The following is a 25,595-nucleotide window of genomic DNA, read 5'->3' on the forward strand; positions in this document are numbered from 1 at the left end:
GGACTGCTGCATGCAACACCCTCCAACCCAGGTCCCCGATAGAAAGAGGGAGAACACCTCCGTAGAGGGCCTCCCATCGGGGGCCTCCGCCGCCGGACGGCAACAAGGCACGCCAGGGCGTGTCCGGGCGGCGGACCAGGGCGAGAAAATGGAAGGTGTGCAGCAGCAGTCCGTACAGAAAACCCCTCCGCGCCGTGCCAAATGGCACGGAGGGCATGTCCCCGAGGCGGCTCATATTATTGCGGGGCACCGGCACCCGAGGGAGGGTTCGGGGCTTGGGGCCAATGTGGAATTCCGTCCGAACAGGGGAACGTTCAGCCGGAAGATCACCGCGCACCTGAGCCACCTCCAGACCTAAAATGACTTCGGGTCCGAGCACGACCGTTTTTAGGTCTTGGATGGCATCGGCTGCGACCTGGACACTCACTGACGCGCGACGCGCCAACTCCTGCGGGAGCATCCAGCCCAGTCCTCCGCCACCCAGCACGTCCCCGACCCTGGTCACCCCGGCAGCCACAGCCCTCCTCTCCGCCAGCCACTGAAAGGGACGGAGGGGCGGATTCCTGAGCAGCGGCTCTCTGACGATAGCCGCTACTCCTGACGGGGGAGAGCTGCGTCGCGTGGCGACCACGTTCCAGACTTTGATCAGGTCCTGGTAAAAGACGGGCAACACCTGGAAGGAGCCACCGAGGCCCCTCTGATCTACAAACAGGAGCTGCACGTCAAAGAAGATGTAGTTGCACAGCCTGGGTACGGGTGTTAATCACTTGTGCATACTGTTCACTATTGTCAATAAACTCCCAAGAATGTCTCCCTGCCTATGGCTCCTTTCTCTGATGAGCAGTGTTTGTGTCACTCAGATGTGAAACCTTTCTGCAGAAGATAAAAGAAAGGGCCTCTTCCATGTGCTCCTTGTAGCCTTCAGACCAAAGTGATGGTCCGGCCTCACACTCCCTAGGCACATTGGCCAGAAATTTCCCGTTGGCGATTTGGGGGCGGGGCCCGCTTGCCGACGGGAAAATGACGCAGGATGATGTTGGAAAGAACCCCAGACATCATCCTGGTCCATTTAAATTTTTAGGAAGGCAGGCGGACAGCGAGATCAGCTGTTCGCCCACCGACCTGTCAATGGCCAATTGAGGCCATTGACAGGATCATTAAGCTCATTGAAAGACCTGCCTGTCCAACCTTAAGGCTGGCAGGCAGGCCAGGAGCCCCAGCAGGCTTCTGAAAAAAGGTACAACCTCATCCACTGGCGGGATGAGGTTTCATCTCAGTTTTTAAAAAGTTTATTAAAAGTTTCACTCATATTTATTAACATGTCCCATCTCGTGTGACAGTGTCACATGAAGGGGACATGTTAATAATATTTTTCTTTCTCTATTTTTAAAGTTTTGTAAACATTCAGCACTCCCCCTGAGACAGCACTTAGTCTCAGGGAGCAGTGCGCTCTTTCAAATCCCTCCCCCCCCGCACAGGAAATGCATAGCGCTTCCCGTTGGCAGGCCTTGATTGGCCCGCCCACTCAAAATGGCAGCCGGCCCCGTTTCGGCGGCGGAGTTTGGCTGCCCGCCCACCACCGAGCTGATGGGGCCTAACCGCCCATCAAGGTCAAAATTCTGGCGATTATTGATGCCTGCACCTTGACGGTGCTTATCATTGCTGTCAGAATGTCGTGGGCAGGTGTCACAGAGTTCCGTCATTCTCTCTGTGTGCTCTCAGCACCTTTTGAGGTGGGGCTGTCCCTCATCTCTTCAGCATCTGTGACCAGTGACGCTGTGCTCCTGAAGATGTCAGGCTGCTGAAGGCAGATAAAGGCTCAGGTGCTTCAGAAGTTTCATGGCTGCATCTCTATGATATGACCCTGATCACAAAGCGCAAGCGTGCTGCCATAAGCCAGACTTGAGTCAAATGTTCATAGATCCAATGTGAGAATCTATGGGGTCTCCTCACTGCATGTCATCATCATCCACCATAAATCTGGCAGCTATGATGGCCTCCCGAGCCGCCTGCCTCATCTGGTCAGTGGGAGGGCCTCATGCCGGTTAGTGCTGCCTTCGAGGACCTCCTCATCCTCATCATCCTCGGCATCCTCCTCATCTGTGTAGGTCTCCAGCTCTGCTATCTCCTCCTCTACAAGCTCCTGTCCCCATTGCAGCGCCAAGTTGTAAAGGGTGCAGCAGGCAACAACGATGCATGGCACCCTCTGTGTACTATATTATAGGGCTCCACCAAACCAGTCCAGGCACCGTCATTTTCAGCATCCCGATGGTCTGCTCCATCAAATGCTCGTGCACTACATTCAACTGCAGGGCAGCCCTAGTGCAACCCCTCACCAAGTCACCTAAACCGCTGGGCTGCCCTTGCACCACGCACCACCCCCCCCTCTTCCCACCAACGCACCTAAAGATTGAAGTCCAAAATGCGATCCTGATGAGTGCTGCGCAACATTACTGTGTGCTCACCTCCCGAGCTCCCCTCAAAGTGCAGCCCGCCAAATGAACGCCTTTAATATGCTACCACCGGCGGCTTGAATGGACAGTCGCAAACTGGTTTCATGCCATCGTGAAACTGATCGTGCTATATTGTCCGCTCATGCCACCGAACACGCCCGACACCGGCAGGCACAGAAAATCCCAGCCATTGTTTCAAAACTTGGACCTGAAACTAATGTACAATGATAAATAAAAGATATATCCCACATGCTGAATGAGCCAGTCCATTTTTGTACACAATCTATGTATAACAAAACAACTTTTATTATAGGTATCAGCATCCTTTTTTATACTAGTCAGGATCGCAATTTTAGAGTCTGAAGCAACAGGAAGGCTCAACACCAGCTAATGAATAATGAAATTATTTCATATATTGCTGAAAAGAGAGACATGTTGTCAAAGCTTTTCATCCTTCATTCATCAGGACAAGAATGCCAAACTTCAAACAATTACAACAATATACTACAGGAAGAAAGGGTGCCGACTGTTTGGCAAGTCAACTCTGATTGGCCCGGGCGTTGCCATGGAGAAAGCAATGGGGTGCGATAGGCTCCCCAATCTCCTGGGTAATTCGAAAAAAGATGCAAAGCTTGCACATATTCCATCTGTTGCAGAGAATGTGTCCATGCGTATGGATGTATGTCACTTCTAGCAGGCATAAATGAGTCATGTTACGAGCTCGACTGATCATCTTAAATTGGTTGTTACTATAGCTATTAGCGCATTCAGGATTGTTCAGCAAGCGCTGCCCAATCACAGAATCACATCTAATAGTAAACATTTTTTTTTGGGCTTTGCAAGAGCAGGCTGGTTGAGTACGGTCTGTATTCTGCCTATTATGAAAAACTGAAGGAACATGATGTTTGATTGAATCAGCACAAAATGTCTACTGTTGGATTTGATTCTGTGTTAGGTGTGAAGTTCACAGAATGACAGTAGGAACTCTTTTTGGGGACTTTTATCCTAGTCTTGTTTTTACTTGGCTCCAAATTAAAAATCTTGGCAATATTTTCCATGTCAATGGAAAATAAAAACTGGCAGAATGTATACCCTACAAGCCCATTTTACACTACTGGCATAGGCCAATTTCACCCCCACGGTGCTCAGTTGGTTCACTGGAATTAATCTCTGACCTCCATTCCATTCCCTTGTTCTCCTCCCACTCCTCCCCTCGCCAACCTCCCCAGCAAGTTTCCAACCACTAACACTTTTGTGCTATCCTCAAGAGTGCTTGTTCCCTTGCCAATATGACCCTCTCCATTCATGACCTCACCTTGTATGAGTCTATTAATATCTTCAATCTGTCTGAAACTGGGTCAATGATGGTGCCTTTTTCCTTGACCAAGGCCTCACTGCCAGATTTAAAAATCCACAATGCTTTTCAGATTTCTCCACTATGCTGACTGCATGGCTTTTGTGGATTTCTAGCATTTTTTTCTCGCTGCAACACCTAACTGCTCCGTTTTCAAATTTGTGGTAATCTAATAACCCTTCCTACTCAAATCCTTAAAGTGATTTCTGCTTCAATTTTCCTTTCCTTAGCCTTTGCACCAAGTGATTCTTCATCCTTCATGACTTCAACCTCCATTCAAGTTTTCTTTGCTGCCTCTTTTTAAAAAAAATTTCTCCTGCTGTTCAGCATGACCGGACAGCCTTGCTTAAAAGCATGCTAAGAAAAATGTTTGTTGGACTTGTGTAAGAGCAAAAAGCTGCTGGGTGATATATATGATAGGATTCATCCTCACGGCTCACTGCATATTTAAAGTCCAGCCACAACACCTGTCTCAGTGCTTCTAGCCCATGACTGCTGCACGGAAAACATGGCCCCAAAAGGAAAAAAGGCTGCAGCACCCAGGTTTAGTGACAAGTCCCTTAATCGCCTTTTGGACATCGTGCCGTGATGTCCTCCACCCCTGCGCTGGCTGCAGGAGGGGCAGCAGCATCACCAATCCAGCATGGGAGGCAGTGGCAGCGGTGCTCTGCGCCAATGTCTTGCAGAAGAGGACAGACACCCAGTGCCGCTACAGGATAAATGGTCTCATCCATTCAGCCAGATTAAGTCACTCTTCTCATCACTCTCAACTTACACACTCACAAACCCATTACACATCCACAGGGATCTCACACCTCAAAGGACAACACCACTAACTCTCACACACACCCTCATATCTCCATCAATCTCATATCCTCTCCAGCTTGCGTCCTCATCCCGTCCATGGCTCCGCTCACCACACAAACTTTCCATTCAGTACCATGCGTTCTGCTCGCACTCTCTCCATCTGATTCCATGCAGGAGAAGCCTGCTCACATCAGCAGGGAGAGGTCCCAGACCAGGGTCTACTGGGTCTCATTAGGCCCCTCACTCACTTTGAGGAGCATGTCATCACGCTGACCGGCAAGGACGTGGACCCTGCCTGCGGCGATGGTCACATTGGCGGCGAGCACCCACCTGAAGATCCTGCAGCACATCATCCCTCCCTCAACGCAAGTGTGAGTGCTCTTTCTACTGCTTTTGACTCTGCTGCCATGCAATAATTATCTCTATTTCAGTTCATAGGGAGCACCCTCAGCCAGCCAGTCCCTCAGCTCCATTCACGTCCTCACCTCCAGCCAAGAGGACACCTCCTCCATTGAACAGCTGGAAATAAGCAGCCCGGAAGACCCATCACAAGCACTTACCCACACCTTCCACCAAGGTAGAGACACACATCTCGGTGGGACCTAGTTCTAGAGCAGGCTTGGGTTCACAATCTGGTGGTCACCTCATTGACATGCATCCGCAGCAGGAGAAGGCAGGTTCAGCCGAGCTCCCCAGCACTCGGAGGACTACTGGGGAAGAGACATCTGTGAGGTCTGAGTCAGATGATGAACGTCTGGATTAGGACTTCCAACTCATCCTGGCGAGTCAGCAGAAGGCGGGGGGGGACATCACTCAGAACTGTTGCAAGCCCTCAACAGAGTGGCTCAAGAGTCAGGGGAGTGCATCCATCTGCTATCTGATGAAGTGTTGCCCACATGTGTGCGAATGGAGTTCACGTGGGGGGGATGGCAGATGCCATGGAGACCCTGGTCCAGCAGAATGCGGAGTTGCGCAGAGACCTACACTCCATCCCGGGAGCCATGGGTGAGTTCCTGCAGTGGCAACGCGACAGGGAAAAGGGGCACCTCGGTGTCCCTCCAGGTGCACCTTCCCTCAACGAGTCAGGCCAGGACCCTCGGGCACCCGAAGGGAGGAGGAATGGCAGCTGGACACCCCGGGTCATTCACTCAGAGGTTGTCCACTTCCCTTTGCCTGTGAGCCCCTCAACCTCGTCCTCTGTCACCACAGAGGGAGCAGCCGGCCCATGAGTGATTGAGGCGGGAGAAGCGTGTGTGTGACAGAGCCTTTCGGAGCCTCGTGCAAGCACTCTCCCATGCACGCAGATCCTTCCCATATCACACTCATCTCAATGTCCCGAGCATTTTCAATGCTGCCTGCTGGGGTTCACTTTCGGTTGTCCATCTGAGCTGACCTGCATCTCTGCCCACCCACTGATCACATTCCCATGCATCACCTGATTTCGCTCACCACAACTCTCGTTTCACTTTCAATTTGGACAGCATGGTGTTCATTCGGTTTTACTTTCGCTCTCCCATCCTTCACCCTTCCCCAGTCACTTATTTCCTTTCCCCCATTACAGTTGAACTGCCCCCGGCATCACCTTCCACTTCCCCCCCGTGACCTATCAGCCACAGCCCTTTTCCTTTGAGGATGTCCTGGTGAACGTGCACATTCCCTTCCTTCCCGATATCCCACCCCCATCGACATTAACCTCCCCAACCTCCTTCTTCCCAGCCCCAGCATCCGTGTCTGCCTCCAAGTCCCCACCGACCACCCTTGTCATTCCTTCTAACGCTACTGTTGAACCCTCACCCTTCCACCCTACCGCCTCACTCTGCCTTTGGTCATTCTTCTCACCATTCGCTCATACCACACCCATCCTCGGTTCACTCCCCAGGAGGTAGTCATGGACCCATGAGACTCCTTCCTTAAACGTTCACCTGGACATCGCCCCCACCTCTGGACCCCTTCCCCACTCCCTTTAGACCTCCTGTCCCCTGGGCTCCGCACCCCCCATTTATTCCTTCCCCATCCTGACTCCTTACTTTTTCCACTACCCTTAGTCCTTCCCCCCCACCCTGACTCCTTCCTCCAGCCTTACCTCTTCCTCCTGCCTCACTTCTTCCTCCAGCCTTACTCTTTCCCCCTTCCTGACTCCGTTGGACACCCCTATTTCTTCCTTCAGCTTTATTCCTTTCCCCTTCCTGACTCCTTCCTCCACCCTTACTTCTTCCTCCCCCTGAACTCTCTTCATTCTCCGCACTCCTTCCTCCCCCAGAATCCCACCCTTCTCCACACTCCTTCCTCCACCCTTACTCCCTCCCCTCTCCGCACTGCTTCCTTCCCCCAGACTCCCTCCCCTCTCTGTACTCCTTCCTCCCCCTTACTCCCTCCCATCTCTGCACTCCCTCCTTCCCCTGGGCACCCTCTCCTCTCCGCACTCCTTCCTCCCCCTGGACTCCCTCCCCTCTCCACACTCATTCTCCCGTCCAAACTCCTTCCCTTACACCTTCCACCCCCCTTACACTTACCTCCCCTGTTGCCATCTTCTTCCCTGTTACCCCCTCTTCCCCCCATACTCCTTCTCCCCCCCACAACCTTCCCCCAACCCCTTCATTTCCTCCTCTCCCAAACTCACCACCCCCACACCTTAATTTCCCCCATCCCAACTTCACCCCCTAACATTTTCATTCCCCTCTCCCAACCTCACCCCCAACACTTTAATTCCCCCCCTCCCAGCCTCATCTCCCAACAGCTTCATTCCCCATCTCCCAACCTCACCCCCAACACCTTCATTGCCCCCTCCCAACCTCACCCACGACACCTTCATTTGCCCCCTCCCAACCTCAACTCCCCGACACCTTCATTCCCCCTCCCAACATTACCCCCCAACACCTCTTCCTCCTGCACCCCCTCAACCATCATCCATTGTGAGCATCAACGATGACTTTCCAACTTCCGTGAGCTGCTTCGCAGGAGAGCCATGTCCATGAGAAGCCATCCAGCATGCCATGGACATTCCTCCAGTGTGACGTTGCTGTCAGGCTCCAGCATATTCTGCTCCTCGGATGTTCGAAGGCCCTAGCAGGAAGTACCAACTTCTGCACATCACACTTGTCAAGACATGTTCTGCACCGGTGTGCAATCATGCCAACGTGGACAGATGATCCAGCAGGGGGGGGGAATGAGTCTGGCGGGCTAGCCTTATAATGATATGCTGATATATTACAATGAGGTTCCCGACGTCCAATGGCAGGGAACGTGGCCTGCCATCAATGGGCTGAGCAGACGATCGCAAACTGACTTCACAATGTTCTGAAACTGATTTTTGGTCTTCATGCCTTATTGTCCACTCATGCCACCGATCATGCCCGACGCCAGTGGGCACGGAAAATTCCACCCGTACACTTCACTAGGAAAAATACGCCCATTTTCCATACCGTTTTCGCCTTACTTTTGATTTACTCCAAAATTCAATGCTGTCACAAGGCACCTAACAAAACTATTACACAAAGCAGCGTGTTAAACTTTTGGTTACTTTAACATTGGTTATAAAAAAAACTCAATTTTTCACTAATCATAAAGCTGGCATTAAATAGCTCAGGTAGTGTAGATGGCTAGGATTTTCCAGTCTGATAATTCCCGCCCGAAGTCAGTGGGCCTTTAGCTGGTCCGACAAAATTTCCATCTTACCCATGACGATTCCCGCTGCGGGCGGGACTTGAAAATCCCGGCCGATGTCTTTCAATAGAAAGCATCTGCATGGAGGGATATGAAATTCTTTTGAACGCTTGGAAATCTAGTTTCAACTGATTTATCCAACAACTTGCATCTATATCATATCTTTAACAAGAATAGATCCTGGGGGGTCTCCGGAGAGAACAGTCCAGGAGTGGGAAGAGAAGCAATTGCAGGTGATTCCCTGGTAATGATTCAATAGATAGGAATGGAATCAGGTGAAGGCAGTCCCACCCAGCTGGACAACAGAGCAAAGGAGTTGGGGGAGGATGGTGTGGTCAGCTGCGTCAAAGGCTATGGATTGGTCTAAAAGGATAAGGAGGGATGGTTTACCACAGTCAAGTAGGATATCATTTGTGATTTTGATAAGGGTGTTTCAATCTGATGATAGCGAGGAAACCCCATTGAAGGGATTCAAAAAGAAACCGAAGTTCCACTGTGTGTCCCCAAATAACAGTGAGGATTAGACAACTTCTGTTAACCATTCTGGAAAGTTCAACCTGAAATGCGGAGATTACTCACATTCATACTGACACCATACTCTTTGGTCAAACAACTTCTTCAATTCCAATAGAATTGAAGACAATATACAGTGGTGACTAAATGTTCCAGTGGGAGAGTTAAGCTAATATTGAAAACAAAATGAAATAGTGATGACACAATAATTATGAAAGTAAATAGCATTCTTTGAATATAAAAGAGAAGAAGAACTGAATTCCCCAAAATAATGGTGAGTTCATACAACTTGTTTTCCAAAATCAGGTTTTTGGTGCTTCACTTTGGTAAGAACGTAGATTTGTACCTAGCATCTCCAACTTTCTAATATATTAACCATTACCTTTATGCTCTGCAGCATTTCGTTTGATTTTTTGATCCTTTCATCTGAATATTCCATTGTTTTCCTCTGAATAGAAGTAAATCGCTTTGAGATAAAGTACTGAAGGGGGATGAGCACAACGATGATAGATACTCCAATCAAAGCACTATAACCCAACTGGCTATAGAGTAATAGCACTGCCAGTATAATCTGAAATAAAAATATAATTAATGCATTTAATAGAAAAGTTATCATGCAGATTGGAATAAGTATTTAAGCAATGTAAATTAACTGTTTTACACTTATGTAATAAAGGGCTGGTGCATCCCCTTGTCAAACATGTTGAATGGGCACTAAAAATTGCCAACAGTTTATTGTGCTAGTTTCATTGGTCACTGTGGAATTTGAATTTTTTGACTGTATGTAGAGCTGTTGTACTTCAAATGACCCTACACCAGTGTGTCTTTTTTTTGAGGAAGAGTTTACTTCATGTACCAAACTGTTCCTTTCTAATTTTCTCCAACAACCCTGTCAGAACATGGAAAGTTTGAACTTTGTTCAATGCAAGCTCAAGGGACAGCACCTCTTCTTTCAATTCTGTGCTCTACAGTCTTCTAGAATCAACACTGAGTTTAACAATTTCAGGCTGTAATCTCTGCTCCCACTTAATTTCCTTTTCTTTGCAGGTTTCAGCTTTAGTCTTATTTTTCCCCCTTGTTTCTGTTTTCTGATGGCAACTGTTCATCAATCTGCCTTCACATTTCCTTAGACACATCTTTTGTTTTTTTACCATTATGTAGAAATTTTGGGAACTGTTATAACTGTAAAACTGTAATCTTGTGTGTGTTTTAAGTTTTTTTTCTTTTGTTAATAAATATTTTGATTTAATCTTTAAAGTCCCTAAAGGTGGTAGTAAGCTCATTATTTCTGACTTCAGTGTACAAACCTTCTCATAATAAATACAAAATGAAAAATCATTGTCAGAGTGTGGCCAAGTTTCCCCTATGGATTTGGTCAGCCTGGAAAATACCACCTGCCATATCATGACACTCAATAACATCTTAAGCACATTGGGGGTAAAATACCAAAGGCTATGGAGCTATAAAAATGCTGAAATTGACATAATCTGTCAGCTTTATACACAAAAGTAATCTAAAGAAGGAAAAGGTCATTTCATGGAATTTCAGGTGTGTAGTAATTATGGTTTTATTTAGTGTGTGTGTAATGTACCTTTAAGAATAAGTCTTGTTAAGCAAGATCACATGATCTGTAGTAACCAATAGGAGAATAGTGCGGGCTACCTCAGTAGTCAGTGTAGAGTTAGAGTTAGAGTTGGAGTTGAAAGCACACGTGTAGTTTTTGCTCCACCCAAGAAGTGTCTGCAGATCAACTCTATCACTAATAGTACAACTCGGCCACTCTACAACAAACTGGCGATGAAGATAAAACAGGACTGAAGAAATCAAGTTAGAAAGAAATGGCACTGTAGCTCGCCAGTGATTGTAAGTGGCAAGCCCTGTTAGAATTGAATAATTTATCCTCTCTCAAAATGCCACTATTTGGGATAACTGATCCTTTCGAACCAGCCACAGACGATTGGCCACAATACATAGAACACCTCACGTTCCTTTTTCAAGCAAATGAGATTATGGGATAAGAGAAGAGGTGAGCGATCCTCGTGTACTTGTGGGAGCAAAACCTAGGGTTTGATTCGAAGTTTGACAGCACCCAGCCACCCCAGATTTGAAAAACTTTGGTGAATTAGTGGATTTCGTGAAGGCGCTTTCAACCCAAGCCCTCAGTTACGATGCAGAGGTTCAGGTTTAATTCACGAAATAGAGCCCCTGGTAAGACAATTGCATGCTACATGGCAAATTTGAAGCAGCTAACGGAACATTATGAGTGTGGTACAACTCTGAACGACATGCTCAGAGATCATTTAGTGTGTGGTGTGAAAGAGGACACTATTCAGAAAAGGTTATTGTCCGAAGTGAACCTGGATTTCAAGAGATAGCACTGGCCATGAAAGCGCAGTAAGAGATTCAAAAGCAATACAAGGTGCGCAAACTGGCACCGTCCTCCACATCGGGTGGGAAACCTCAGCCGAAAGTGGCGTGATGAAGCAAGACTCTGCTGGGAAACAGCCCCCGCTAGCCAAAGAATAAAGAAAAATAACTTAGCAGCGAAATTGAAGAATGATTTTAATAGAGGTGGAAACAAGCAGTGTTTTAGCAATTGGCAGTTTAAAAAAATTAAATGCTACTATTATCACAGAAATGGACCCATGATGAGGCAGTGAAAGGAAAGTTTCAAGCAGGCTTGTAAACAAAAGAAGAAGCCCAATGAAATCTGCAATGAAACAACAAATTCTGACATTTACTCGTCGTTTAACCTGAAAGTTGGAAAGATAGAACTAATATTTATCATAGTGAAAGTAAATGGCAAACTTGTTAAAATGGAAGTAGACACGGGAGCTTCCACTACAGTAATTGGGCAACATACCTTCAGATATTTGAATAATGGTGAACATCAGTTAAGCTTGGAATGAACAGCGGCCAAGTTAAAAACTTACACAGGTGAGGACATTCAAGTAAAAGGCATAAACAGAGTTAACTGTCCATTATGGAAGCCAATCGGCACAGCTACCCATGATGGTGGTAACAGGTGATGGGCCAAGACTCCAGGAGCAAATCTGAAAAAGCAGATTAAGTTGGAATGGTCCAGAATTTTTCAGTTGAGAGCATGTGGGCTACCTGAACTACTGAAAAAGTATGCCACCGTCTTCAAGGACGAACTGGGAAAAATCCAGGGCCTGCAGGCCAAGATTTATGTGGATCCAGAAGCAACACCTCGCTTCATGAAGGTGAGACCGGTGCCATAGGCCCTGCGAGAAAAAGTTGGCATTGAGCTGAACAGGCAAGAGAAACTGGGCACTAAACAAGCTGTTCAGTTTTCAGAGTGGGCAGCACCCATAGTCCCCATCCTTAAACCTGACCAAAGCGTCCAAATTTGTGGGGACTACAAGCTGATGGTTAACAAAGTAGCCAAACTGGACAGGTACCCCATTCCAAAAATTGAAGACCTGTATGCCAAGCTGGGCAGGAGGGACAACTACAAAAATCTTGGCATGAGTCATGCTTATCAACAAATAGAATTGGATAATGCCTCCCAGGAATTTGTCACAATTAATACCCACAAAGGGTCGTACCATTATACACAATTGCCTTTCAGTGTCTCCTCAGCTTGTGCCATCTTTCAGAGAACAATGGAAAGCTTACTGCAGGGAATACCCCAGGTTGTAGTCTATTTAGACGATGTATTGGTGACAGGATTCACTGAAAAAGAGCATTTGGCAAACTTAGAAGAAGTCTTAAAATGTTTCTTGCAAGCTGGAGTGCGTCAAAAGAAACAAAAGTGCAATTTCCAAGCGAGAGAGGTAATCTATTTGGATCACCGGATAGACTCAAAGGGCCTCCACCCAGTTGAGGAGAAAGTGACAGCCATAGGAGAGGCACCTATGCTAAAAAACGCCTCAGAGATCAAATCATTCCTCGAAATGATCAACTATTGCGGGCAATTCTTACCCAATTTGTCAACAGTGCTGGTCCCCCTGCATTCTCTACTCAAAAAGAACCAACATTGGTCTTGGGAGGCGCACCAGAAAGAAGTTTTCATAAAGGTGAAGCAATTGTTGCACCCGTCCAATCTATTCGTGCATTGACGAAAGAATTGGTGCTGACACGTGTCGCATCTCCCTACAGAGTGGGAGCAGTGCTATCTCATTGGATAGTTGACGGCACAGAAAGGCCAATAAGTTATCTATCAAGGACGCTCACCACAATGGAAAGGGATACTCACAGATAGAAAAAGGCCTGTCCATCATCTTTGGTGTCAAGAAATTTCACCAGTACGTAGACAGCCACCATTTTACAATCATTTCAGGCCACAAACCACTGTTAGGTTTGTTTAGTGAGGAAAAGGCTATACCACCGGTAGCTTCAGCAAGAATACAATGATAGGCCTTGATTCTGGCAGCACATGAATACACTTTCATACATAGGCCTGGCAATCAAATTGCAAATACCGACGTCCTTAGTCATTTGCCTTTACAAGAAAATGATGAGCACGTCCCAGTTCCACAGGAACTTTTTTTACTGTTAAATTTCCTAGATTCCTCGCCGGTATGTGCTTGACAGATCAGAGATTGGACAAGTCAGGACCCAGTCCTATCTCAAGTATGAGAACAAGTGCTACATGGTTGGTCTCAGGTGCCCACATCTGATGAAATTAAACCATACTTCAACAGAAGATATGAAATAACCAGCCAGGATGACATCTTATTGTGGGTTGCATGAGTTCCTCCAAAGGAAAGGGAGCCACTTTTAATTCAATTACACAGTGCCCACCCAGGAATTTCCCGAATGAAGACCATAGCATGCAGCTATCTATGGTGGCCAGGTATGGATGGTGAAATATAGAGTTTAGTAAAGCACTGTGTGCAATGTTAGCAACTGCAAAAGTTGCCAGTCACAGCTCCATTACACCTATGGGAGTGACCAGGTTGACCCTGGGTGCGGGTACACATTGTTCCCAGGAAAGGTCCAATGTAGTCAATGTTCCTGCTCATTGTCAATGCCCATTCAAAATGGTTGTGCATATATGAGGCGAAGTCACCGACATCGGGCGCTACAATTAAAAAACTACGTCACAGTTTTCCACTTATGGACTAACAGAAGTAGTCATTTCCGATAAAGGCACAGTATTTATGAGTGCTGAGTTTCAACGGTTTACCAGCCTCAACGGTATCACTCATGCGAAAACTGCACCGTACCACCCTTCCTCAAACGGACTGGCCAAAAGGGCGGTTCAAACGTTCAAGACAGGCATGAAAATGCTAACTGGTGATTCCTTGGCAACCAAGTTAGCACACTTTCTTTTTCATTACAGGACTACTCCTCATAAAACAACCGGTGTCACACCTGAGGAGTTAGTGTTGAAATGCCGTCTCAGGATGGGATTGAGCTTAATAATGCTGAATTTAGAGGGGAAGGTGGAAAGGAGTCAGGGAAACCAGAAAACTAGACATGACTGGCATAGTTGTCAGAGAAAGTTTACCATGGAAGAGGCGATATACGTGAAAAACTTCAGGGAAGTACCAAAGTGGTTACCGGGTGAAGTAAGTGCGGTGACTGGACCTCTACCTTACCACGTGGAGGTGAAAGGCCAGATCATCCATAAACATGTGGACCACTGAAGAAAGGGAGAGACAAATCAGCAAGATATGGTTCCACCAGTGACCATGACCGGGTCTGCATTTCCTGTTGAGGATACTCAACCCAGGACTGACATGTCTGATATTCCTGTAAGAGTTGAGGAGACTGATGTTCAGGCAACTCCAGAAAAGGAGGAGAAAAGAATCTGAAGTTGTGGAGCTGAAACGTTCCATATGTATCAGGAAACCACCTGAAAGACTGAACTTGTAAATTCCTTACCCAGTGTAAATATTATGTTGTCCTGAAAAATATGTGCTTACAAATATATGAATAGCCAAGTTAAAGGGGGAGGAATATAGTAATTATGGTTTTATTTAGTGTGTAATCTACCTGTAACAATAATACTTGTTGAGGAAGATCACATGATCTATAGTAACCAATAGGAGAGTAGCACGGGTTACCTCAGCAGTCAGTATCGAGTTAGAGTTGGAGTTGAAAGCACGAGTGTAGTTGCTGGTGAGTATATTGTAAATAAACTTAATGGGCAGTAATTTCCCCCCGTGGGGGGGTTGTGTGGGAGCAGGCGCGGGCAGGCGGGTTCCCGATCGGCGCCCCCAGTTGGGGGCACGCCACCATTTTACATGGGCAGGCCAATTAAGGCCTGCCCAGCGTGACGTCCACTCAGAATCACTGAGCACTCCCTGTGCGGGCGGGGCAGGATTCCAAGCTGGGAGTGCGCTCTTTCGTGCATGCGCGCAAAAGAGAGCACAGATCTCCCTGAGGCAAAGTGCTGCCGCAGGGAGATCGGCTCAAGTGTGAAAACGTTATTAAAGGCAGAAAAAAATATTCCTGACATGTCCCCTCATGTGCCACTGTCACATGAATAGGGACATGTCAATTACTTTTATTTAAAAATGTAACATACATTTTAAATCCCTCATGAAACCTCATCCTGCCCGTGGATGAGGTTTCATGTTTTTTCTGAAGGCCGCCTGGGCTCTTCGCCTGCCTGCCAACCTTAAGGTTGGACGGGCAGGTCCATTAATTAGGTACATAACTTTCATGCATGCCCGACATCACCACGCATCATTTTACACGTCGGCGAGCCCCGGCTCGCGGACTGGAAAAAGCTGCCCAATGTTTCCACCCAAGAAGTGTCTGCAGATCAACTCTATCACTAATAGTATAACTCGGCCACCCTACAACAAGGTGTGACATACTTCATACATAATTTCTGCATTTTCCATAAAATTAATGATCATTTAGCTTTTATAAAGTTAACATACCTGTATCGGAATTGCAATAATATAGTATCCCATAAATGCTGCCATCATTATTTGAAAAGCATCTATTGACATGTGATTGATGATCTGGCCCACTGTCAGATGGCCCCCACTGAAGGTCCACATAGGCAATGACAAGGTTTTCAAGTAAATCATTGTCTAGGGAAAGAAATGGAAAATACACTGATGTTACTGATAGAAAATGGTTCACATTTACTACAGTATTTTATGTTACACCCACTTCTATAAAGCAATATGAATGGAAGTTTTGCTTAGGCAAATAGTACAGTGCACTTCTTAATCAAAATCACAAAGCATACTCATGAAAGCGACACAATGGGGCTGATGTGCAAGGGAGGCAGGGAGGGAGACAGGGTGTCTGCCAGCAGTCAGGAAATCCAGAAATGTTTGGAAAGCAGAGGTCCTTGTGAATTCAAGCAAAGGCTATTAGATTTTTTTTTACTCCAATTGCCACCTGACAGCCAGCCACATTGAACACAGACTTCTAGAGATTGCCAAGAGGGTGGCACTTTAACTTGTAGGATGGCACGGGTTAGCACATCTGTTCCTCCTAATCCCACAAGCAGTACTAGAATGGCAGTTAGCTGCTGGATCAGAGATCTGGAAGTTCTTGCCTCCCTTTAGCTGCTGTGTTTCCTGAGCTCTGGTTAACACAACCCACAGCCATTAAATTCAAGTGTCTGCTAAATTCTGACCCGCAGAGTGAATTTATTACTATAACTGCCAACTCGCTCTGCCGAACAGGTTACTTATCGAACCAAAACTGCCCCCCACTAAAATAGAAGTAGTTGTATTCGCAACAGTTGTCCCTTAATTCAAATGTATGCAAATCATGGGAGTTTGAAATGATTTCCAATGGTTCTATTAAAATGCATCAGAGAAGGATGACACCATTTCTTGCCTCCTGACAAACCTGAATTTCAATTGGAGTCCAATATGAATGCTAATTTCCACCTCCTTTGCTTGTATTTTTTGGGCTCGTTGCCAGTCCCTTGCAACGAGGATAACATCTGCCAGGCTTCCTCATTTGTGTTTCCTCAGGTGACTCAGCAGGCCAATCTTGGAGCTACAGGTCTTTGGGCACAGACGACAAGAGTTGCACTGAGGAATGGAGGGGTTCTTGAGCTAGGGTTCTGCTCCTTTTCCTACTGCTTTTGTCACTTCTCCAAGAGCTTATGTCGTCAGTTTCCAACTGTATTGCAGCTTGTTGGGTGAGGTGCCGCCACATGGCATGGTTAGCAGCAAATTCCTCCCACACACCATTGTCAATTTGTCCCCTTATCGATGAGGCATTCAATGTCCTTATAATGTTTTCTCTGTCTTCCTTGAGATTGGGTGCCATCCTTAAGTTGTGAAAAAAGGGTTTGCTTCGAGAGCAGATTATTTGGCATGTGGACGCAGTGTCCAGACCAGCAAAGCTCATTCTGCATGATGTGATTATGGCTCTCATGCTGGAGGAACTGGTTTCAGTGAGGATTCTGGAGTTTATCTGCCTGACTCTCCATTTGAGTTTGAGTATCTTGTGGAAACACCACAAGTGGAAATTCTGCAGCGACCGCAGGTGCCTTTAGTAGGTGACCCAAGTCTTTTATCTTTATTTATTCTTTCATAGGATGTGGGCATCGCTGGCTAGGTCAGCTTTTATTGCCCACCCCTAATTGCCCTTGAGAAGGTGGGGTGTGCTGCCTTTTGAAACACTGCAGTCCATGTGGCATAGTGCAGTTAGGAAAGATGTTCCAGGATTTTTGCCCACAACAGTGAAGGAACAGCAATATAATTCCAAGTTAGGATCATGTGTGGTATGGAGGGGGAACTTGAAGGTGATTGTGTTGCCATGCATCTGCTGCCCTTGTCCTTCTAGGTGGTAGAGGTCATGGGTTTTGAAGACGCTGTTGATGGAGCCTTGGTGAGTTGTTGCAATGCATCTTGATGGTGGTGCACACTGCTGCCACCATGCGTCAGTGGTGGAGGGAGTGAATATTTAAGGCAGTGGATGGGGTGCCAATCAAGTGGGCTGCTTTATCCTGGATGGTGTCAAGCTTCTTGATTGGTGTTGGAGCTGCACTCATCCAGGCAAGTGGAGAATATGCCATCACACTCCTGGCTTGTGCCTTGTAGATGGTGGACATGCTTTGGGGAGTCAGGAGGTGAATTACTCTCATTGTCATATAGAAGAGTGGTGACAACAGCAGTGTTGTAGCCTAAAGACTTTGCCTTCTTAGAGATTTCTGTTGTCAAAGACTGGTTGTGTAATCTTGGGAAGGCTGCACCGATACAGTGTGGCAAATCCAAGAAAGTGTCCAGAACAATGCAAAAGCTCCACATGGCATTTATTGATCTGTCAAATGCCTTTGACTCGATCAACTATAAAGCCCTTTGGGAAGTCCTCCAGCATCTTGAATGCCCAGCAAAATTTGTTACTATCCTGCAACTTTTGTATCACAGTATGACAGCAACTGTCCTTTGCAACCAATTGGAGACTGAACCTTTTCGTATCTGGATGGGTGTTAAGCAAGGTTCTGTGAGTGTGCCAACTCTTTTCACTATTTACCTTAGCCTGGTCATGGAATTCATTTATGACAAACTTCCACAACGGGTCATGATTGAGTTACGACCCAATTGAAAGCTTTTCAATCTCAACAGGCTAAGAGCCAAGACTAAGGTAACCCTCCAGCACTTCCAAGACTTACAGTATGCCAACAACTATGCAGTTGTGACACACACTGCAAACGTCAGTCAGATCACCCTCAACCTCTTCAACTCTGCATACAAAAGGGTTGGTCCCTCACTCATAAGAACATAGAATATAAGAAATAGGAACAGGAGTAGACCATTCGCCCCCTCAAGCCTGCCCCGCCATTCAATAAAATCATGACTGATCTGCTTGTGTTTCAAATTCCACATTCTCATCTACCCCCATTAACCTTTGATTCCCTTGCATAACAAGAATCTATCTACCTCTGCCTTAAAAATATTCAATGACCCTGCCTCCACTGCCTTCGCAAGCAGAGAGTCCCAAAGTCGCACAACCCTCTGAGTGAAAAAATTTCCCCTCATCTCTGTCCTAAAATGGCGACCCCTAATTTTAAAACAATGCCCCTCTAGTTCTGGACTCACCCACAAGAAGAAACATCCTTTCCACATCCACCTTGTCAAGGCCATTCAGGATCTTGTATGCTTTAATCAAATCACCCTCACATCTAAACTCCAGTGGAAACAAGCCCAGTCTGTCCAACCTTTCCTCATAAGACAACAGTCATTGCAGATATCAATCTAGTAAATCTCCTCTGAACCGCCTCCAATGCATTTACATCCTTCCTTAAATAAGGAGACCAAAACTGCACACAGTATTCGGGGTGCGGTCTCACCAATGCCCTGTACAACCGAAGCATAACATCCTTATTTTTATATTCAACTCCTATCGTAATAAAGGATAGCATTCCATTAACCTTCTCAAATACTTGCTGTACTTGCATACTGACTTTTTGTGACACATGTAATAGAATACCTAGATCCCTCTGCACCTCAGAATTATGCTGCCGTTCTCCATTTAAGTAGTACTCTGCTTTTTTATTCTTCCTGCCAAAGTGAACAACTTCACAATTCCCCACATTAAACTCCATTTGCCAGATCTTTGCCAACTCACTCAACCTATCTATAATCTGTCTGCAACTTCCTCATGTCCTCTTCACAACATACTTTCCTGCCTATCTTTGTGTCATCTGCAAATTTACCTACCATACCTTCACTCCCCTCATTTAAGTCATTGATGTAAATTGTAAAAAGTTGAAGCCCCAGCACAGACCCCTGTGGGACTCCACTCGTCACATCTTGCCAATCAGAAAAAGACTCATTTATGCATAATCTCTGTTTTCTGCCAGCCAGCCAATCTTCTATCCATGCTAAAATGTTACCCCTACACCATGCGCTTTTATTTTCTGTAATAACCTTCGATGTGGCACCTTATCAAATGCCTTCTGGAAATCCAAGTACAGCACGTCTACAGGCTCCCCTTTATCCGCAGCGCATGTTACTCCTTCAAAAAACTCTAATAAATTGGTTACACATGATTTTCCTTTCACAAAACCCTGTTGACTCTTCCCGATTGCTTTGAGCTCTTCCAAATGCCCAGCTATAACCTCCTTGATGATCGAGTCTAACAACTTACCCACAACAGACATCAAGCTAACTGACACAAAGCTTTCCACTTTCTGCCTCCCTCCCTTCTTGAATAGAGGGGTTATATTTGCTACTTTTCAGTCTGATGGAACCTTTCCAGAATCTAGTGAATTTTAGAAAATTAACACCAGCGCATCGACTATCTCACTATCCATCTTTTTTAAGACCCTAGGATGTAGTCCATCAGGAGCTGGAGACTTGCCAGCCCGCAGCTCCATCAATTTTCTCAGTACTGCTTCCCTAGCGATTTCAATTCCACCAAGTTCCTCTCTCACCAGCAAGACCAAAATCCTCCACCAGTTCTTCCCTGGGCAAGCACCTACCATCCCCAGCTATTGTTATTGATGGGGAGACTTTAGAAGTCATTGGATACTTCCCATATCTCGGCAGCTACTTATCTCAAAAGATCACCATCAAAGTGAAGATTTTTGAGCTACCCATGGATTTAGAGAAAGCGGAGATAAAAGATTCTGAAAAGAAAAATGGATCCAGAAAAGGGCCAAATGAGACCTCTGTGCTAATGCAGAAATATGGATGACAATGTTTTTACAGAACACTGCAATTCCTGGTGCCGAACAGGAACAGGAACTCAATACCCACTCTGTCCATGAACGCACACGCAGTTTCTCACATCACTGACGCCACTGTTGTGTGCCCACTCCCCCATTCCCTACCACTCCACCAGTCCCTGTTCTCTCCCGCTTGCCACTTCCTACCCCAGCACCCATTCCCTGTTCCTTTTGCCCTGTGGAGTGTGGGAGGTGCAGCGGTGTAGGGAATGACGAGCAGGAAGGCGTAACGAGCAAGGTGGGGGTAAAGAGTGAAGGGTGCGGCAAGCGGGAGGGAGTAGCAAGTGGAGAGGCAAAGAGATCTGAGCCATCTTTGATATAGACAGCTACCTGGGACACCACTGTCAGCAAAATCACAGGCACTTAACTGCATGTGCGGGGTATGCACCGTCTGCAGTTACGGCATCAGCAAACACAGCCTTTACAGAAAGGTAAGCAAGTCTATCGGCCAACCCCAAATCTTAAATATCTCCTTGTCAACCTTGAAGGGGTAATCCACCACTTGTAAGCATGAAGAGATTCAACTGAGTGATTACAATCGCCACTATGATTTCTGTTGTGATTCAGTGAATCAGCTGGGCTGTATTATGACCACAGCCAGCGTTAATTGCCGCACAAACCAAATCCCAGAGGGAAACTTGCCTTACGGGCCATGCAATTTTTTGTATTCGAAAACAAGACGATGACATACTGAGCTTAGCATCAAGTCATCCAGTAACACTTTTCAGATTTTAAAAATTAAAAGTAAAAGTTTTATTAACAAGGATAAAAGAAAACTTAAGCACACAAGATTACAGTTGCACAATTAAAGTTAGTCTTACAACACATTCCCCCAAAAAGACTTTCTACTTGGTCAGAGCCACAAGTAAGCACCTTCCAGGCAATACTCCCTTATAGATGTTTAACTAAAAGAATCCAGTAATATTACCCAAGGCAAAAATAAAAATACCTGGAAAAACTCAGCAGGTCTGACAGAATGTATGGAGAGGAACACAGTTAACATTTCGAGTCCGTATGACTCTTCAACAGAACTAAGGAAAAATAGAAAAGAGGTGAACCAGGAAAAATAGAAAAGAGGTGAAATATAAGCTGGTATACCCAAGGCTGTAGCTTTAATAAAGGCATACCACATGACCTATAACTCTCTTCCATTCTACTGTGGAAATCCAAACTTCAGAATAAAACTGATTTGCAGCCCAAGGCTTTTCTGGCTTGACAGGATGACTGATTCAAACTGCATCCTCTCCCAGCCCAGAGCACCAGCTGCTCCATCTCGCCAACTTCAGCCCCAGTTCAACAGCTCAGATGGCTATATCTCACAGCTCCTGCTTAACAGCTCAAACAGCTCCCTTAAACTCTCCACAGTAACTCTAAAAGATCATTTTGCCCCTTTCATCTCAGGTTCCATTGTTTTCACACTGGTGAAACTCAAATCCTTCCAAATACAAGATCTTTAATGTTTCCATCTTCTTTGCTTTAGAGTCAATAAAATATACTATCCCCACTTCTATTTACCTATGGAACTCCTGCAAGATGCAAACATGTCTCTTGTTACCTCTGACTTCCCTTTGATATTCAAACAAACTCTCCACTTATCTAAAATACAAGTGTTAAATCTAACCTATTCATTTGTACCTCAAATCTAACACCTCTATCCTTTTCATGTTTTAAACTCCAGAGACAACTTGTCTCATTTTAATCTCTGCCCAGCTTAATTAAATCATACACACATACACATAGACACACACAGACTTCTTCACAGAATAATAGAATATTCCCTACAAATATTAAAACAAACAATAATTTCTCACAGACTGCATGATCTCGGCTACGATTCAGTGAATCAGCTGGACTGCAGCTAGGATAATAGACAACTCACTTTTTGATACAGCAAGTCATTCTAGCATTAATCCATATGCATACAGCACTACTGCCTCCAAATTCAGAAAATAGGTCTGCCACTTAATCTGTTCCATACTCCATTTGACCCATCCTGCTAGAAATGGAGAAATTACCATCAGCAGCTATGGGGCTGATATTGTAATAAGGAAGGGTCCCATGTAAAATACTAATCTTTTACAAAAATGCAAGAGTGATTGATTTATGTTTGACTGAAACAGGAGTGCTTTGTCAGGAGGATCCATTTTAGTGACTTTGAACTAGATAGGGGGCAGAATTTTTAGTTCAGCGGGCAGGCGTGGTCAGCTGGCCTGGGATCAGCCAGGAAATGGGCCCCCGGCTGCGATTTCATACTGGCGGGCCAATTAAACGTGGCTCCCCACTGGTCAGGAAGGGATGAGCAAGAGCAGGGGCCTGTTAGCTGCTGGGTCCAATGGTGACCTGGCAGCCGGTTTAAAAACTGCACAGGTAGCCCCTTGAAGGTTGCCACAGAAGAACATCCCCTCTGCGTTGTCAAAATTCAAGTAATGGAGTTGAGGGCAGCTGGACACGGCAGGCAAAAGGGCAGGTCAGGTGGACACTCGGCCCCCCCTCTTTTCAAATGAGTGCCTCGCAGTCCTCCTGGAGGACGTAGCTGCCAGGATGGACACCCTTGTTCCCAGAAATGGGAGGAGGAGGAGGCCACTGCACCTCACAAAGAGGGCATGGGAAAAGGTTGCAGCGCTAGTTAGCAGCCACGATGTGATGCAGCGCACATGGGTGCAGTGCCGGAAGAGGTTCAATGACATGCTGCACTCAGGAAAGGTGAGTACCGTGTTGACATGGGTCAGAGTGCAGAAGTGTTAAGGTGTGGCTGTCCCCCAGTGGTGCTAGAGTCTGAGTGCCAACTTTCAATGACACTGGAGCTGGCCAAGGGCGTGAGCCCTGGCTGCTTGGACTGAGTTCCTTGTGACTCGAGGGCCACGGCTTGGATGTACCCTGCAAGGTGTTCCTCAGCTGGGGTTGGCCAGGCTGCAATGATGCTGCAGGTAGAGAGTGGATTAATCAATGCTCCTCTGTCCTTTCAGGGAAAGGTGAGCCATAACAAGCAGAGACGTCACGTACAGGCGGAGGCCCACCCAACCTGCTGCTGCTCACCAGGTTTGAGAAGGACGCCTTTGAGCTGGAGAGCCAGCACACTCCACGTGCAACCAGTCATGCAGAGACAGGGGTGCCAGATGAAGGTAAGAGTGCAGTACACAGAGTTCAGAGTTTAAGATTGTGCAACCATTCTAGTGTAGTCTCTTCATTGATGGGAGCCTCAAATCTGGAGTCCCCATTGATCATTGCAAGACGATGGCACCATGATGCAGATCTCCATTGTCTCACCAGGGTGCCTGGCATACACAGTGACAGTGTGATAACTTTAACTAATGACATGTCCTTGTTCTCCCTTTTAGATTCACCAGCACGCACTCGCTCTCTGGACCCCGAAGGGCCACCCCTAACGCCGGAGGACCACAAGGGCTTCACTTGCAGCTGCATCACACCCGCTCTCTAAACCAGGCACCAGCACAGATACCAGCACCTCGGCAGCTAGAATGTTGGTGCACGCTGATGAGGTCACCACACTCGCTTGTGGTGCAGGCAGAGGCAGAGAGTGCCCAGGGCGCCAGCAGTCGGAGGACTGCTGAGGGCCAGGATGATGCTCAGTCCAAAGCAGATGATGAGCCTCTGGAGTTATCCATTAGGCGGCAGATGCTGGATGTCCAGTGGGATGTGCGAGAGGATCTGGTGGAGATCCATGAGGGTCTGTGTGCCATGGTCTTCGTTGTGGAGGAGTCCATGCGGAGTGTGAGCACTGCATTGACCTTCATGGCCAAGCACACTGCCTCCTCCATTGAGAGAGTGGTGACTCTCATGAAGGGGCAGCTCCAGGGATTGCACCTGGACCTGCAAAGCCTCACACAAGCAATGATCCCAGGTGGTCAGTGCCAGTGTGGGAGATGGATGAGGCACCCAGTATCCCAGCTAGGTACCCATCCGTCAATTGTGAGCAGGGAGGTCCAGGGCGACCTCACGCTGGTGCACGAGCTGCTTGTGTCTCTGCTGGCTCTTCTTAGGGAGCTCTGGATGACGGCAGAAGCTCCTCCGCCCCTCCACCAGTGACCATGGCACCTGATGAGGCTGAGATGAATGGGAGATGCCAGCCATGGCACTGGCCGCTCCCTCCCTGACAGGGCCAGCAGAGGCTCCACTGGCCAGAGGATGACCGACAAGGTCAACAAGGCAGCAGAGTCAGCTGGCTGTCTCCAATGCTGGTGCCAGCGAGGGGGGAGCACCAAGACGTAGCACATGGAAACGTAAGTTAAAGGTACCATGAGAACAAGAGGGATGGTTCACAGGTGATGTTCTGTTCATTTATGTTTGGATTATATGTTGCTGGTGTGGACATCAACACCAGTAATGGTAATGTCATTATGCATTCAATGTGACAATAACATTAAATTTGCTTTGGTTCTGATGGCCTGAGTATGCTTCACCTTTTTCCTTTCTGGTGCAAGGTGCCCCAGTATGTAACGCTGGACGTGAGTGGCTGGATACTTTATTGCACAGGCACTGAGTGGACTTTGGGTGCAAATGAAAGGGTCATTTCAGACATCCGGGGTGGAAGCGGCAGCCCTGGCATGAGGTGGAAGCAGATCTTTGGTAGTCTAGCTGAAGGAGCGTTGGATCAAGGCATCCCTGGTGTCCCTGCCTCCCTGGAGATTACCGAGGTCTGCCTCCATGCCCTCAGCGTTCTCCTCACTATGTTCCTCTTCAGGTTCACTAATGGATTCATCATCTGTGGCCAGTGCAGCTGCATCAAGATCCTCTCCCTCCAGTGGGTCCCCCCTTGCCAGTGCCAGATTGCGGAGTGCGCAGCATGCAACAACTATCAGTGACACCAGCTCGTCGGGGTATTGTAGCGCACCCCCTGAACAGTCCAGGCATCGGAAACACATCTTGAGAAGACCTATGGTACTCTTTGCCACCGCCCTTGTGGAGGCACGACTCCTATTGTAACGCCGCTCTGCCTCTGTTCATGGCCGGCGGAAAGGCATCATAAACCACCTTTTCAACGGATAGCCCTTGTCACCCAGCAGCCATCCATCCAATCGGTCTGGAGCACTGAAGAGCCTCGGCAACTGCGGAAGTCTCAGATTGTAAGCATCATGGGAGCTGCCAGGGTACCTTGCACAGACTTTCAGAATATATATCCTGCGGTCACACACTATCTGCATGTTCATCGATTGGAATC

The 25,595-nt window shown here is 46.9% G+C and overlaps 1 protein-coding gene and 1 long non-coding RNA gene across 4 annotated transcripts in view; one reads left to right on the forward strand and one right to left on the reverse strand.

Moving 5' to 3' along the window:
* The window catches only part of LOC144679694 (uncharacterized), a 352,834-nt gene extending 337,973 nt beyond the window's left edge, over positions 1–14,861 (forward strand). The window contains exons 2-3 of the long non-coding RNA XR_013576403.1: positions 10,425–10,465; positions 14,845–14,861. This is a non-coding gene — a long non-coding RNA (uncharacterized LOC144679694). The remainder of the gene's footprint in view (positions 1–10,424; positions 10,466–14,844) is intronic.
* LOC144679688 (ATP-binding cassette sub-family C member 9-like) overlaps positions 1–25,595 on the reverse strand; it is a 311,571-nt gene that overhangs the window by 214,295 nt on the left and 71,681 nt on the right. For all 3 annotated transcript variants that reach the window (XM_078540318.1, XM_078540317.1, XM_078540319.1), the window contains 2 exons: positions 15,651–15,806; positions 9,173–9,361 (listed from right to left, as the gene is read on the reverse strand). In XM_078540318.1, the coding sequence (XP_078396444.1) occupies positions 9,173–9,361; positions 15,651–15,806 (345 nt within the window). The remainder of the gene's footprint in view (positions 1–9,172; positions 9,362–15,650; positions 15,807–25,595) is intronic.

Source organism: Cetorhinus maximus, chromosome 4, assembly GCF_964194155.1.
Source record: "Cetorhinus maximus chromosome 4, sCetMax3.hap1.1, whole genome shotgun sequence".
Classification (NCBI taxonomy): Eukaryota; Metazoa; Chordata; class Chondrichthyes; order Lamniformes; family Cetorhinidae; genus Cetorhinus; species Cetorhinus maximus.